The sequence below is a fragment of the Pithys albifrons genome, chromosome 8 (assembly GCF_047495875.1).
Source record: "Pithys albifrons albifrons isolate INPA30051 chromosome 8, PitAlb_v1, whole genome shotgun sequence".
NCBI lineage: Eukaryota > Metazoa > Chordata > Aves > Passeriformes > Thamnophilidae > Pithys > Pithys albifrons.
The window spans coordinates 14,025,482-14,042,801 of NC_092465.1; the positions used below are offsets into that span (position 1 = coordinate 14,025,482).

A 17,320-nucleotide genomic window follows, 5' to 3' on the forward strand; every position below is an offset into this window, starting at 1 on the left:
TCTTGGAATCCAGCTCCTTTCTTCAATTTAAAGTAGTGAAAGTAGTGGAGATGTGCCTCCATCTTGCAATCTCTTTCACATAACACCATAGTTTTCAAAGGCTGGCTGCTGTACTGCATTTTTCAAGGATTTTGAGCTGCTATGTGCAGAGTCTGTGACACTTGTGTATGCAAAGCGCATGGAAAGGTTACTATGCTTACAGTGCCTCATAATCTTAGATGAACACCCTTGTATGGGAAACGCTCCCTGTAAATCTCTTCTCCAACATTTTTTGCATCACAGCTGTTTCTCTCTAGAAGCACTCAGGTACTCCTAGGTTACACAGGCTGATACTCCTTTCCCTTCTGCTCTTTCCCACTCCCTCCCAAGTAACTTACTCAAATTAAAATAACTTGTTCTTGCTAAATGTAGTCTTTTACCTGCCAGAGTTACTGTGCAGTAAATGCTTTTACTCAAAGTGCATTGAGGTTTTCAAGCAACCAGCCATATCCCCAGGGAGCTGCAAGCTTCTCTGCTTCACGTCTTTGTAGTTGCTAAGGTTGTCTGGAGTGGAAATGAGATGGAAGGAATGGCACAGAAGAATAATTAAATGAAGAAGGGAATTGCAATCAATTTTCCAAAAACGAGTTGTATACTTAGGTTCTCTTCCCACAAGGTGGTGATCACCAGAGATGATTCTACATTGTTAGTCCCCAAAATACCTTTGTCTCCTAGCAAAAGATAATTGAGGACAAGCTAGTCAGTGTGGAATTAGAAAGCTATTAAAACTCAGAGACACTAGCGTTTTCCTCCAAAGGCAGGCAGACTTCAGCACTCAGTCTGTGTTTACTCTATGAATATTGACATAGCCAGTGTGCCAAACTTGAGGAGTTTTGCTTTTTTTTTTTTTTTTACTGTTGACATCTTTCACAAAAGCAGCAGAATGATACATCAGCTTTGAAGGTATAGATTTCCTCTTATGATGCAGTTACTCAGCCACATAAATAATGGTCCCAAATCAGCTGCATTTAGAGTTAGAGGAAGAAACTACAGGTTGTCAATAACAGGTTACTGTAGTATGTATTGTACTCTTGGGTGGTGGCTGTGATTATCATTCTGCCTGTTCTTTTCCGTAACTCGTTTGCAGTTGTCAGACTTGCAATAAATCCCCTTGAGAAAGCATCTCAAGATAACGAGGCAGTGTGTCTCTTTGAACTGGAACTTGCCTTCAGAATTCCATTTTTATATTGCCTCATACTTAACCTCTCTACGCAGCTCTGTCTTCTTGGACAGGATATCTGTCTTTCCTCTGGGGTTTCTTAGTTTCTTCTGTCCCTGATGGCATGTTGTGGTCTTTTCTCTATTTTTGGTGTGTGGATTTGGATTTTAGCTTTTTATTATTATTATTATTATTTATTTTGGAGGGGAGAGGGGGCGAGTGGGCAGGGGGCAGTGTTTGGGGGTTTTTGTTTGGGTTTTTTGTGTATGCGCTTCAATTTGGTTGGTTGGTTGGTAGGTTTTGAGGTGGGGGGGTTGTTTGGTTTGTTTTTGTCTCTCTCTTAGGTCACTGAGTGTAGAGGAATGATAGGGGATCTTTTATGTGCATTCTGAAGTGATTGCTGTTTTCAACTCCAGGTGGTCAAATTTCTGTACCAGAGTCATGGTTTTCAACAGTTATCATACTTCTTGGCAATTAGTTAGAGACTGGAAAATATGCAAGTAAGAGCCTTATTTACAAGAAAGAGAAGGGGAATTGTTCTTCATAGAGGGAAATAGTTGATATTTGAGATGGAGCAGTTCTCATTGAAGGATTTTTTGCTTAAGAGGGTATGTAGATTCCGGAGGAGGTTGTACAAGTTCCAGGAAGAGAAATCCATTGAGAAGTACTAAATACATCTGGTTCATGGAGTAGGTAAGAGAAAAACTAGCTATACCACCCTGACAATAGCTATAGGACCCTGGCCACCAGTGGTTACCTGCTGTTAGGTTTAGGCTGCAGCTTTAGAAACTATTCAGACGTGGCCGGTGGCCTTGTGATTCCAAAATAGGAAGTTATCTAGCTGATGAAAAGAAATTAAGAAGTCATGAAACACCTCTGTGTTTTATCTTCACAATATTCCACTCCACTTACTGAAATTGAGAAAAACACAATCTCCCTTTCTCTTCCGTTACCTCTGGCTTGTAGAAATTTGAGTTGTCTTTTTATTTAGCAGAGCAAACTCTGTGCTGACTTGAGAGGAGTGCAGGGTATTAGTAAGGTAGAAGTTGTCAGCCCTCAGATATGCTTGAATTTCTAGGCTGGCCTGCCATGTTGAATCTGGGAGTGACAGTTCAGCACAGCAAGGGATGTGGTGACATGTAAATGTATCACTGTAGTGCCTTGGGGAAATAACCAATTGCTAGCATCAAAGAGAAAGGAAAGATACTTAGTGACAGGAGAATGTAAACTAATAATTCATTCCCTTTATAGAGAATCCAAACATGCTATTTTATTAAGCTGCTTTGAGATACCTTCATCTTGAGAAGTATTTACTTGTCTACACATGTCTCGTTCTACCAAAGTGCCATTGCAAGTGTTGATCTGTGAGTATCAGGCTGGTGATTAGTGAAGGCCCCTACTAGGGTTTGGAGAATCAGGAGTTAGATTTTTTCTTGTCTGCTCTTTGGGTCTTCAGATGAGTCTCCTTCACATTCTACCTGAAGTGTGAAGTAGCAAGAAAGTCTGTAGAAATAGTATTCATTTTAAGGTCCCATTTTATTGTTGCTGAATGGTATAACAGGATTATTTTGAAAGAAATTAAGTATGTTGCCTCAATCAAGGTCTTGAAATAAAGTCTTTTAAAATGACATTTTCCACATTGATTTAGTAGTCTTTGTCTAAAATTCTAGAATTTGAGCATGCAAATATATAATCCAGCACATAGCTGCAATAATAAACTCTCTTTGATATAACAGGGGTTTTTTGTGTTAGAATTTTGATAGTTGTGATGACAAGTGAAGCAAGTCTTTTGAGGAGCAAGACCTTATTTTTTAATACGGCTAGTTGACTTACAAAAAAAATGACATGTGTCTGGGCAAACAAAGCCTTTTTGAGAGTCATCAGCCTTCAGCAAATTACAGGTTAGAAACAATTATTCAGTTTTATTTATTACATTATCTGGATAGTCAAATTGAATGAATAGGGCAGTTAGTACCTGCTGAGTGGAGAAGGATGTTTCAGGGTGGGAGATGATAAGGCAGTTCGTCCCTATAGGAGAGGAAGAGAGATGGCTAATTATTGTCAGAGGAGTTAGCAGGGGATAAGAAAAATGGGATGGAATGTAATTTGCTGAAAAGCTAATGCTTTTAATGGATTTTGTAAGGTCTTATTTCAGTTGGTAAGGCTTTTGGAACTACTTGGTACTTGGCTGCCTGGCATAACAGAAAGGAGCAAGTGCCTGAATTGTGTGCAGTTCACGCCATTGTTGTGCTATGATACACAGATAATTGGGATTTAAAAGAGGAAAATCTATGAAAGGAAACTAATACATAAAAATAACCCACAAAACAAACAAAAAAAGAAAAACCCTCTCAAAATTGCTTTCTATATATTTTTGTATCATAAGTTAGATGTGATTCTGTTTTCATAATAATAATTAAACAAGTCTTTGCTGTTGTGTTTTGTTCCAGGTAATAAAACCTAACAAGCCTTACATCACTTTACCTTGAGCTTGAACAAAAATTGGACTTGAGTTGTAATAATATGCCAGTTTAATCTAAGACATCTATCTTAATCACTTCTGGCCAGGTCAATTTGAAAAGGCTGACTTCATTCCTACTTGTTGCTCAAAAGAGAGTGTCTGGCTGAGATGGAGTTAATTCCCCACAGCAGACCCTATAGTGCTGTGCTTTGTGTTGGTAGCTACAGAGGTGTTGATTGCACACCAGTGTTTTGGCTACAGGTGAGAAGTGATGGCACAGCATCAAGGCCACCTCTCCAGCATTTCTCCCTCACCAGGAGCCAGGGGTTGGGTAAGATCCTGGGAGGTGTAGCCAGGACAGCTGACCTAAACTGACCAAAGGGATATTTCATATCACATGGGTCTGCTTGACAAAGAAAGCCAAGAGGAAGGAGGAGGAGGAGGATGGTATCATTTATTCTTGTAGTGTTTGTCTTCAGGAGCAACTACTACTTGCGCTGAAACCCTGCTTCCAAGGAAGCTGGACATTACCTGCTGATGGAAAGCAGAGAATACTTTTTTTTGTTTTCCTTTGCTTCTGTGTGCAGCCTTTGCTTTTGCTTTATTAAACTGCCTTTATTTTGACCCAAGAGGGTTTTTTTCTATCTTTATTTTCTCCCTCTGTCCCATGAGGAAAGGAGTTATATAGTGGCTTGGTGGGAGCCTGGCATCCAGCCAAGGTCAATCTGCCACAGAGGGAAAATATTAAGTAGTTTTGGGTTTTTTTCTCACAATTTTTGTATTTTTTTTCTCCAGTGTTCTTTTTTTTTAGCTTTTCTTGTCTCTCTGAGTGAAACAATGTATGATTTTTCCAAATTATCTCTGTACTTGATCCCATCTTTTGTCAGCAACGCTTAACTATTGCGCCATGTAATGAAACAATAATGTCCAGTTACTCTAGGCATAAAAATGGTAAAATCCTTTATTCTGCTTCTGGACAGTAACATAATCAGCATAGGACTCGAGATAAAAAACATCCATACACGTCTTGCCATGCACCTAATCCCTGTTTCTTTCACAGTCACAGTGTTTTACTTTTTTCAAATCTTTCATTTTTGGGGGGGTTTTTTGGTTGTTTTGGGGGGGTTTTTGTTTGTTTGTTTGTTAAACCATTCTTTTTCCATACTAGGAACATTACATTAATGTAAACAACTTAAAGCAATATGATAAACAATTGGTGATTTATTGGCATTTGTGATACCTAGTGTAAGTGGAGATAGGGCAGTTCTCTATCATAAGATTGATTATCACAATGGTATATTGGTTTCAGTGAAACTTGGATCAGGAAAGCTTCCAGATTTCCATAATGAAGTTTTGCTCAACAAAAGAGAAATTAATTTAAGTATTGGAAGTTCTCTAAAAATATGAGCCCCTGCTCTTGGAATGGACTGATTGCTCACTCAGTGGACTAGTACTAACTCAGGTAACACTGTGCACCTTGGTACTCCCACATCCTGTTTGAAGACAGTTTGGAGCAGTATTTCAGAAGGCTGGAGCTGGTATATCACTTTGATTTGCGTTTCATTCAGTGCAAGATCTTGAAATGTATTTGAAATCTATGTGGGTCTCCTGACATCTGTTCTGCTTGAGTTAGTTAAAAACAAGATTTGAAGGGACCTCCCTCATTCTCAAAATCCAGTTGCTCAGAGTTGAATGACAGTTTTTCATCTAATCCTTTTAAAACTGTATCAGAGGTCACCTTTTTCCTCTGTCACTTTATTTGCAAATTCATCTGCAGACTCAGTCTCTTCTCAGCTAGAAATAGTCCTCCAGTTTCTAAGCTGGAGGTACTCGTGCCAGTTTACTACATTTGTATCTCAGCCAGGCCTGGGATTTCAGTCCCCTTACCTGTCATATGAAATCTTCCTTTCTACTTCTCTGCAGAAAGCAAGATATCCTTTTTACTGGACAGTATCCATAGAGTGATTAATGAGGAAAGTTAAGTGCCCATTTGATGCTCTAACCCACAGGTAGAATGAGAGCTCAGAAATACTCATTTATTGTTCTTTCTTTTCAAGCTGTGATCTTGGCCTGGATCCTCTGGTAGGCTACGTACTGAGGATTTCAGTGCAGCTGTCAGTTTGAATAATTTCCCAAGTGCATATTATTTTTGATTGGTATTCTGTGAGAGCAAAGGGGTTGTATAATAAACTTGATACCATTTGCCCAGACTGTGGTGTTGTCTACTCTCTTCATTGAACAGTACATAATACTACATGAAGAAAAGCCAGAAAAGACTGAAATGGTTCATTAAAGTTATACAGGTTTTATTGAAGTCCCACAGAAGTCACTGGAAAGGCTCCAGTCTGTTTTGGATGAGGTTTATGGCTCAGAGGATCTTCTAATGTAATCCCCTTTTATCTTCATCACTTAGCAACTGTGTTCTTCCATTCTCTTTTAATAGGAAAGACTCTGATTCTTCCTTAAAATGCTGTAACATGCTGTTGCCTGTTTATTCAACATCTTACTTGAACAAAAACCACCTCTAAAACTGTAGCCTGCCAGCAGAAATCTGGGGTCCTTCCTTCCATTCTTTTCTTTAGACAAGTATAAATGTAGCCAGTGAAAAAATTGTAAATATCTCCATTGTGTTTCTAGGTTTGGAAGGGGTTTTTTTGTAAGAACAGTTAGAACTCTTTTGAAAAGATTTCACTTCTTGTTAGAGGAGTTGTTAATCAGTCTGGAGATGGACTCCGTGGAATTCTCAAATGCAACATGATAGCTGGAGTTTCCAGCAGCTGAGCAGAGCTGAGTGTCTCCTTTATTTTCTCTAGGGATTAGAATGTTCTTATCCCATTTCCTACCCAATGAGCTTTTACTTTTCAGTTAAACTGGGTTCAATTATAAAATCAAGTGTCTGCCAGAAATCTGGCATATACCCTGGAGAGTTCCAGAACAGTGCCAATTAAAACGAATGCTCATGATCAGATGAAGGTTTAGAGGGAACTGTTTACTTTTCTGATTTAGACCTGCTGGAATATTTGTTTGAGAATAATATTCAGGGAATATTTTACAGTTTTTGTAAAGAGAACCTATCCCACTTCAGTGGACAACATTTTTCAGATTAACAGTTGTGTATTTCTTATTCAGATTTTCATGTTACTTGATCTAGGAGGGTAGACAGCATTGGTCAATGTAAGAATGTCAACAGCTTTTGTTGGTGTATATTAACTACATCATTTTTCTGCTCTTTAATGCTGCTTTTAGAAGGTGTTTTCCTCCTAAATGAGTCGGCTGAATTGATTCCAGTTCCTATGGCATCAATTGCTTTATTTAACCTTTTTTTTTTTTTTCTGATCATGTCCCAGGACAGAACTTCTGTGCAGGTCCCAGGTGACATGAAATATCAGCTACTGTGAATGACTAGAGTGTTGCTGACTTTTTCAAGATGTCATAACAATCCATGAATTTCAGACTAGTTATACATGTTTAGAATCTCATATCAAATGCAGACGAAATTTTACCTTAGACTTGGGCCTATGCCTGTGGATCAAGGATACTTTGCTACTGTGCTGCTGCAAACAACTGGAAGCATATTAACTATACCAGGATTTTACTGGCTAGTTTTAAGGCCATCTGAAAGTTTATTGTCCTCTGCAAAATCTTAGCATTTGCCTTTTTTGGCACCATTAAGTCAGTTTAGGCATAGCTTTTTCTGCTGGTAGGTAAAATCTGGAAAGAGCATTGAGACAAAAATCATATCTGAATTCTTTACTGTGAGAGTGGTGAGATACTGGAAAAGTTTTGAAAGAGAAGTTGTGGATACCCATCCCTGGAAGTGTTCAAGGTGAGGTTGGATGGGACTTTGAGCCATCTACTCTAGTGGAAGGGGCATTGGAATGAGATGAACTTTTAGGTCCCTTCAAACCCAAACCATACTATGATCAATAAATGTCTTGCAATTTTGTGAAGGTACTCAAATAATTGTAAAGATCTAAAACTTGAAAGGAAGATAGCCATTGTCATTTTAAATGTTTAAACATCAAAAAGCTCTAGAGAAGGTTAACTGTATTTATTTAAAAGCTGCAATTTACTGTCTTTGTTTTCTGTAATTTGGCATGAATTTAATGAAAAATTGAGGTGGAAATATAACAACAATAGAGAAAAAACTTGTGGCATCTCTTATGCAGGTAAAACCCAGCAGGTAGTAGAAACTTTAAAGGCTGAGACTAAATTTCCATCCTACTTCCCACCTGACTGATATTCAGTGGAGTTAAATAAGCTATGAATTATGTCTCAAAACTCATTCTAATCTAATGTACTCATGGATTCCTTTTGCCATTGCTAAATCTGGTATGTAGCATTCTGAACCTAACAGGGGAGGTAATACGTAAATAGCTTGATATAGATAAGTATCTATCAAGGGTTGTTTCATCCAGTGATAACTTCATCTTTTTCTGGCAATTTATTTTCCATTTAAAAATACAGACTGGAAAGACGTTTGAAAGTGATAGGGAACGGTTCCACCAGCTGTCTGAGATTGCAGAAAGGAGTTCCCCAAGCACTGTGTAACTTCCTGTACATCCATCAAGTGCTGTTCATTATAATTATCCTGTTAGAGTGAGGTGCAAGCTCTGATGAGAAGTGTTATCATGGAGAAAGCCTTATACTACAATGTTTTTATCAGATTACAGCTGGTATTTCACAAAGCAGACTAGTTCAAGGCAAGCTGGCTGCAACAATCTCCTGGAGTGGCTTTGAGAGACGTAGCTCATTAAATGCATCCTGGTTTTATTACATGGCTTGAATAATCTAATTGGGTAATCTACAACGGCTGAGCAAAGTGGTGTTGTTTCTTCCACAAACTACAATGATATATTCTGGTACAGATTCTGCTGGCTGCTTTGAGTAAGTGTGTTGCCCTTTTGGGCAAATAGCACCATTGACTTCAGGGCTTGATGACTGGGGTAATCAGCTAAGGTGTGGTGTTGATAAGGGACATTTAGACACACTTAATTCCACCTAAGAACTAAGGTTTTGACTTTTCAATCTTCCCCATTTGGGATCAAAGTAAAATGTTGAAGTTACATGGGTTTTCCCAGCACGGACAGATGCATTTCCTAGTGATTTCCAGAGTTTTGTGTCTGAATAACTATACCTTGAGGGCCATTAGAAATCCAATGAGCTTATTTAAATAAAGATGTTTTGGGATGACTTAAAAAAAATCATGGTGATTATATTTGATTTTTATTGTTTGCAGGGGAACGTCACCTTTTCTTGCTCAGAACCACAAATTGTTCCCATCACCTTTGTGAGCAACAGTCGAAGCTATTTGCTACTGCCTGGCACACCTCAAATTGATGGTTTGTCTGTCAGCTTCCAGTTTCGAACATGGAATAAAGATGGCTTACTTTTGTTCACCAAATTGTCTGAAAATTTGGGACCTCTCTTGGTTTACCTCCATGGTGGGAGATTGACACTGCTTCTTCAAAAAGAGACTGAGAACCCTGTGGAAATCAATGAAGGTGCTTGGTTTTTCTGTTTACTTTCACTTGTCTCTCTCTAAAACATAAAGTTTCATATCCACAGGATGAAAGGATCAAGCACCCAGTGGTAGAGCCACTCCGTACAGCTTGATCTAATCATGGAAAATTGGCATCCTGAGATCTCCAGACTCAATCTGCCTGGCAGTTAGTTCAGTTCCTGTGTTCTTAAGCAGTCATGCTAAATTTTCTTCAGTCAGGTCACATGAAGACCTTCCTGTTTCTTGTCTTCAAAAGTCAGCTGGGAGCCAGCTCAACCACTACACCTTTCTCCAGCAGAAGTTACGGCAGCCTTCGATATGATTTTCTTCTTCTGACTGTAGCTTTACCCTCTCCCTTTATGCTGCATTCAGAAAAGAATCTGAACATGGGGTTCCTCTCCTTACACTGCCTCATGGGCTTTCTTAGCAAGTTGCTTTGTGCAGTACAGCTGGTGAAATGAAAGAAGGTGAAATAGGGTTGCATCTCTAATTTAAAATTATACAGAAACTGCCTGTAAACTCTTACCAGAACACCTATGCCTTGGATTCCAGAGACATAAGGGAAACAATTTCAGGTGCACAACAAAGGCAGGACCTGAGTGGCCCAGCTGCCATACCAGTGTGGCCTATATAAGCCATGCTGGCATGCAACAGAAATGTTCCCATCCCAGGGCCTCTCCATATCCCATTGCTGCTATGAAGCCATGTTGTTTGGGAGACTGGGAAATTAATTTTTTTGCAAGGCTTGAATAGCAATTGCCAGAGGTGGATGAGTAATAGAATGATGGAACTCAGATGAAACTAAATACTACTACTACTACTAATAATAATAATAATAACAGTAATAATTATAATTATTATTGTGGTTATTATTATTTCTAAGAGAGTAGATGTTTAAAAGTATGCAAGATTAAAATATTCCCCATACAGACTAAAGGAGGACAGATGTATCTATTAAAGAAGCAGAGATAAAAACTGACAAGAGTTGTCAAAGCAGAACTGTCTTATATGCATGTTTCATTCCCCTTTATGATAGAAAATGAGACAGGCCTGCATCTATCCTTATTCACGTAGATTGCTACATCCATAGTTTGCTGCAATTGAAACTGAAAACTGAGATTCCTACCTTTATTGCAGTTCTCATTAAATTGTTGACAAAGCTGAGACAATGTCAATATTTGGATCTGTATATTTTTATGTAGTTGTGAAATTGTGAACCTGAGCACAGCCTTTGGTGCTATCCAAAACATAGTTAAACTTCCTACTTACACATGGAAAATATGCAAAAAGTGCCAATGCCACATTCTGCAGATGTCAGGTACTCACAATAAACTCATGCTTGCTCAAGAATGGATCTATTTTTGCCTCAAATGGGACATATTTTGTTTTGTCATCCTTTCAAACTTCAGCAATGTACTTCACTTCAAAATGGACTCATTCTAGTTGAAAAATCATCCATTTTTGCTGGAAAACCAGCCTCTAATTCTACGGCAATTGTGCCTGTGTTAACAGCCATTACTGAGGAAATAGTCTCATTTTCGAATTCATAATGAAATGGCTTTTCATACACATAACACCCACATTTTTTTATTGTTTTTTGAACTGTTCCCACACTTCTCTGTGTTACTAAGTGCACATTTGTTTTTTCTGAAAGCTACATTAATGAAAATATTTGTTTAGGAAGGGAAGTAAATGCTAGTTGTCTGTGCCTGATCTCTGTAACTCCAGCCTGACAGTAGCATATTTTGAACTGTAATTAGGTTACTTTTGATCTGCACCACTGTGTGTGAGCTCAGAACCTTGCTCACTGATTTTTATGGCTGTCAGAATAGAGAATGTGGAGTTTCTCTCTAGTTCTGTTGTGCTATTTCAAGAGCCATACGGTGCAACACCAATTTTCAGAATAAGGAAATGAAGAGGTCATTTCCCACTTTGCACAAGTGTCTGGAAGAGAAAGAGGCTACCCAGTGTAATTATCTCTCATTAACCTTTATAGGTTCCTGGTCAGAGCAACTATCCCAGCTCTCAGATCCATGATGAAATCCAGTATAGAAAGGCTTCTGTACATCCATTAGTAGTATTAGGTGCTGCATTAGTGCTGAAGGGCTTTAAGAAACACAAATCCTACTGATACCTACTGCAATCTGTCAGGTTTCGTATTGGAGCCTGAGAACAGGATATGACTGCCTCACTGAATCTAACCTCTGCAACCTCAAGTGTGTGTTCAGTATCAACAGAGATTTCTCCACACTCTTGGAACCTATAAGCATTTACCAACAGGCTGAAAACAGACATAAACACTCACAAAATGGTAATAATGTGCTACCAGAAAGGTAAAGGATCTGGCTAGCTTGTTGAGTTCTTGCTGTACCAGCTTAGATTAAAATGTGAGATGACCTACTTAAATACTCTCAAAAGCTTTCTCTTTCTTGGGCCCTTCTATACCAGTTTGTTTTCAGAGGTAATGAGTTCTTTTCAGCTTCCAGTTCTCCCTGTTTTTCCATCAATTGCATATTTGTGGTCACAAGTTGGAAGCAAAGGGAGGTTTGAAGAACAAAATTGTGTCCTGCACATCTTTTTTCACTCTTTGTACTTGCTTTTTGTCAGGCACCAGTCTTCATGATGGGCTTTGGCATTCTGTTAACATCAATGCCAGAAGACATCGCATTACCCTGACACTGGATAACAATGCTGCCACCGCTAGCCATGCAACCACTGTCTTAAGGATCTACTCTGGAAATAGCTACTATTTTGGAGGTAGGTTGTTTCAGAGAAGTTTTTGTGATGCAGATCCTTAGGTTCTTACCATTGAGTAGTCCGCAGTTGCATGGAGAATTCTGCAGCTAAAAGCAAATATGACTGGTTTTGAACAGCCTATTGAGCTGCAATACATGTGGCACCGTGGGTCGATTGAAGGGTATTGGTTAAGCCTGATAAAGAACAATCAGAACTACTAGCACAGATGTAAAAGTGCATAATTGGTTGTGGTAGCCAATGGATACCTATATCTAGCTGGCAAAATATGCAAAATCTACAAAGCTTTATTAACCATGGGTGGGATTTTTTTTTGTTGTTTTTGCTTGTTGTGGGTTTTTTTCCCCTAGTTAAAAGGCTCTAGAACTATTAGTATTGTCAATATTCCTGTAGATATCACTGTTTTAATGAGGCTCAGGGATTTCAGACTTCAGAGTTTAGTTGACAAATGGCTCAGATCTACAAAGGTATTTACGTGTAAATGAATGTAGAATTAGTTCAATTTTGAAAATGAAAAGAACAGTCTTGAAAAATACTATATTCTCCTTTTTGGAGTGCAAGCCTTAATTTAGATAGTGTCATTAACTGTCTTTTTATCTAATACATTTCTGTGTAGTGCTTACTGTAATGAGGCTCTGATCTTGATGAACCCTCTGGATACAGCACTAAGAAAGGATGCACAGCAGGTTTTGGATCTCAGACCTGTCTAAATACTGAGGAGGGTCAGATATAAAGGACTTTCTTGCTGCCCACAAGTTTTCATCCTTTTACTCTATGCATTGTTTCAGCAACAGAATTTAAGTCATAATGATTTTGCATTTTGTGCAACTTTTTTAATGTAAGTTAGTTGCTATCAACTTTGGAATTTAAAGCAGATGAAAAAAATCACAAATTGATTTTGCTTAGCACTTGTGAAAACCTCATACTTTGATATTTCCAGTGGCTGGCTGCTCTCTGTCTTTTTTTTTTCCTAACTGGAGAATTTATAACACAGGAGGTTGCATAGTACACAGAATAAAAACATTTGGAATAATAAGCCTCGGAGTTTTTGCATCAGGAAATCCCAGCAGAAATAGTTGAACATTCCAATATTCTTCTCTGCCTCTTCTCTTTTTCCCACAGGGTGCCCTGACAATTTCACCGATTCCCAGTGTTTAAATCCCATTACTGCTTTTCAAGGCTGTATGAGGCTCATCTTTATTGATAACCAGCCCAAGGACCTCATTTTAGTTCAGCAAGGCTCCCTGGGGAATTTTAGTGATTTACACATTGATCTGTGTGGCATCAAAGACAGGTAATTATTATTTCCTCTTTCTTGTATTTGTTCTTTTTTCATCCTAGTGGTTTATAAATACAGGTTGCATTAAGTGAAAATTCTAATCTGCCAACATTACGGATATTAGGCATAATAGAGCTACTAATAGAAAATACCGCAACAGAGATAGGAGGACTGGAGGGGAAATGGTTTCAATTACATGAGGCTCTCTTCACATTGACTTGTAGGAAATAGAGTATGCAAATTCAATCAAACTAGAGATTGGTGAAAGGATTAAATTTTATGCATAAACAACATTTGATTGCTTTGAAGTTTCAAAGGAAATGAAAGAGAAGGAAAAATTACTTGATTCATCGGAACATGTCATCCCCTTAATATATTAGCTGCTTTTGCTTAAGTAAATCATTTATAATTTTTCTTGTTAGCTATTACAGCACGTTCATGATGAAGATATGGTACACCTCATGTGCAATACTGCCCTTTCAGTGGTACAGTATAATGATGAAATATATGTATCTGGCAAAAACACCTTTGAGTTTAAATAGCAATGTGAATCCCTCCTAAGATGAAACCATACAGAAACCCCAGATTTTCTCATAAAGAGTAGAGGAAATGAGTAACTATATTTTTTTTAAGTATTTCATAATTTCTCTTTTGCTTCTTATGGATTTTTAGTGTCTAAGTATTTCTGAATTATTTCTGCAAATGTGTACTTTGAAGCTAGTATGTGGAATAATAGACTTTTTTTTTTTTAATCTAGTCAAACTCTGAGAAATGGAAATGGAACTGCTGGGAATTTAATGTGCTTCAGATAGTTAAGGCAGTAGTAAGGATATTTTGGATATGCATTAGGACCTTAAGCATTTAATCTATTTTTTTCAGATATGTTGCTTAGAGAGGTGGAGCTGAAGGTCAGTCTTCATTATTCCTTACTGTAGGAGGAAACAGCCAGCTGGAGCTGCAGTTTTTTGATAAGTGGGCAAAACTTCTGTGATCCAATACCTTTGTGCTCATCTTTGTATGTTCATGTTTGTTAATTTGTATGGAGAAAATACTGAATTTGCTGATCAATCCTCTTTCCACTTTTAATGATGCCTGAATTCATGGGGATATGAATTTCACACTTGATGTGCCTGAAATAGTAGATGGAATTCATACGATAAACCTGTTTTAACAAAAGGACTTAAAATTTCATCTTTCCTGAGACTTAAGAGAAAAGATTTTTTCTTTTTTTCTTGGAAAAACAGGTTCTTTAGGATCAAGTGGACTATTCAAAACCAATTTGTGTGTCTGTATGTTGAAACAAGAGAGAACTGTTCTGATGCAGAGGAGCTGTGGGATGTCTCTGATGCCTTCATTGTAACCAAGTGCAGGCTACAGTGTAACTCTGTGGTTCTACTGAAATTGTCTTCCTAATCTTCGTTGTACCAAGTATGACAACATCAGTCTCTGATCATGCCATAAAATTATTTAGGACAAGGATCCAAACGTAGTAAGAATGGTGGTGTTTTACATTAATAACACCATTGTTGTAGAATATATCACACACACTAAAAGAAGTTATATGTGATGTAGTGAAGATTAAAACATTGTATTAAAATGCTGTTCTCTGGACAGCCTAAAATTTGTGTCCTTACCGTATGATCCAGGTAGATCTATAGTAGACATAATCTTGGGTAGTTATGAGATATAATAAGATACGATATACCTAGAACGATATACCTAGAATAAGATACCTATACCTACATAGAGTAGGTATGATCACAAAACCAAAGTAAATTTTTAAAAAGGAAGAAAAATTACAATTGACAAAAATGATTGTCTTATGGATGGATTTGGTGTATTGGTGGAGGTACACTAAAGGGTAAGGGAGAAGTCTGCAGTTTGAGAAGTTCAGACATTCATTGCATAGTGTCCCAACATTTTCAGTCACTAATTCAACTAGTTAAAGTAGTGCTCTGTATTGCAGAAGCTTTGGACTATAGGAAAGCTTGGGTCTGGCTCCAAGTGTGTAGGATCCAGCTGCTTATTCTTTCTGCATATGGAGTGTTAAAAATCTGTAAAAGCCTCTTCTCCAAGAAATGTGATCTTGCCTTTCTTAATTGTAAGATTTATTGCTGTGTGTGTTGCAAAGCACACATTTTTGCAATTTTAACGCATGTGGGAATTGTGTAGCTTAATTAACATGTAAATGGGACATTTGTCTTAGTTATCTAAGCAAAAAAACCCTCTTTTGAGGAATATCCTCTATTTAGAAAGCAGTTTATTTGTTACAGTCTTGTAGGCCAAGCTCATTCAGATTGGGCTCTGAAAGCAGTGCTTAGGCAGCTCACTGCAACTAGTTCCTGCTCTTAAAAAGAGAATTAATGACTTGTTTTTGAAAGATGATAAAGTGGGATGACTATTGATACCAGCAGTGTGTTTTGAAGAGAGAATCCAGTTGTGCAAGCATATTATACACACACTACACATGCATACCCTGGGCCTCTGTGTAAGGTGATAAGCCTCCATTAACTTAAATGGAGCTGTCTGAAGGACTGAGCCTTAATGTCTCAGCATCACTCATCTCCAGTATTTGAACAAAATGGATGCTCAAGTGAACTTGGTATTAATGCTTTCTGTCTCCCTATATTTATTTCCATTCTTCAGTAACTATTTCTTAGGAAATAAATGCCCTACCTGAGCTATCAGAGAGTACATACAAAAAATAGGGATGTCCATAAAAATATACAGAGTTTAGCCTTCTTTCCATTTGGTGGATGAGGGAGATAGTGCCTAGTGAAGATGGTTTTGGAGATACGAGTGAACTTAACCATTTTGCTGAAGGTGCTTTGAGCAGGCAGCTTTTGCCAGAGACATCCTTAGGCTTCTTCCAGCCTTAGCAATCCTGTGAACAAGTACACCCAGTAGCTGCTCTGGTCCTGATTGAGTGCACAGTTCAGGATGTGTCTGTGAGAGCTGAGATTAACAGATAACGCAGAAACTTTCAGTTTTCTGTGCTTTCAGTAGGACATTAAGATGTTGTACTGTCTTGAGTTGAACTCAGCAGTGTAGACTGTCCAGATGATGGGAAAAGGTTCATTAGCACCATCTCATCTATTAAGAGACTGCTTGTTTCCAGCCCTCACTGTGGTGCCGGCATCACTAATGACCCCACTGCTGCATATCAAGTTGTCTCTGACTTGCAATCCTCTTGTGTGGCACCTACGCATTGTCCTTAGGTGACACTTCCTATGCAAGGAGAGACATCCCCAATCGATTCATGTCAGACTTGTGTCTGCTTCACAAGCCCTGCAAAGTATTCCCTTCTTCACCTGTCTCAAGACAAAACTGCTCCTGCAAGCTGTTCTGAATGCCTTATGGAAGAGGAAACTAGAATCTATAGAATGAAGCAATTTTTCTTGTAGCCTTGTGCACAGGCAGGCCTCATGCCATTATTACAATTAACTAGATTTCTTTTTCTTTTGTTCTTAGTATATATATTTGTGTGATTGTCTAAATACAACCAAGTAGAGAGGGCTCAGTCTTTTTAGAGGATGTTGAAAAGTGTGATGCTCACACTGCTCCTGTTATGAAGTGTTAGAGGTCATAGCTGCCTGTTGTGCATTTATCCCCATTGCAGTGAGAGGTAAAGAAAAATTGCGACAATATCGTGCTAAGCCATAAAGGTCTGCTCCATCATTAAAAGAAAATAGATTTCATTTTGTCCCTCTTCTTTGTTGCATTTTCAGGGTTTCTGCTTTGTTAGAAGGGCAGATGCACATCAGAACTTACACTACATTAAAAAGTCAAAAAATACACTTTCTTACAGTGGGCTGGCATTTCCCCTCTGTGACATGGTACCAAGCAGAAAGTAACAAGGCAGAGATGCCTGGAAGTGAAGGTGTCATGAAGTCCTTGAACTCAGAGAGTTTTTGTTGGAGAAGAAAGGAGATATCTTTCAGTATCAATCTAGTCTTTTGCATCAAGACATGCACTGTTTTGGCCATCTCTGACAAAAGCCATCTGACATGGACCTAACAAAAAAATACAGACTCCCTTTGAATTTATTTTCAGTTCAGAGTGATCTAGATTTAAGTTTGGCTACAGGGACAGCGCAACCTTCACTCCTGGTGTTTTGCACTGTGT

At 38.3% G+C, this 17,320-nt stretch overlaps 1 protein-coding gene across 1 annotated transcript in view; it reads left to right on the top strand.

Annotated features, from left to right (window-relative positions):
* CNTNAP5 (contactin associated protein family member 5) overlaps window positions 1-17,320 on the top strand; it is a 286,664-nt gene that overhangs the window by 147,355 nt on the left and 121,989 nt on the right. The window contains exons 8-10 of the mRNA XM_071562346.1: window positions 8,899-9,163; window positions 11,770-11,919; window positions 13,039-13,210. Coding sequence (XP_071418447.1) covers window positions 8,899-9,163; window positions 11,770-11,919; window positions 13,039-13,210 — 587 coding nt within the window. The remainder of the gene's footprint in view (window positions 1-8,898; window positions 9,164-11,769; window positions 11,920-13,038; window positions 13,211-17,320) is intronic.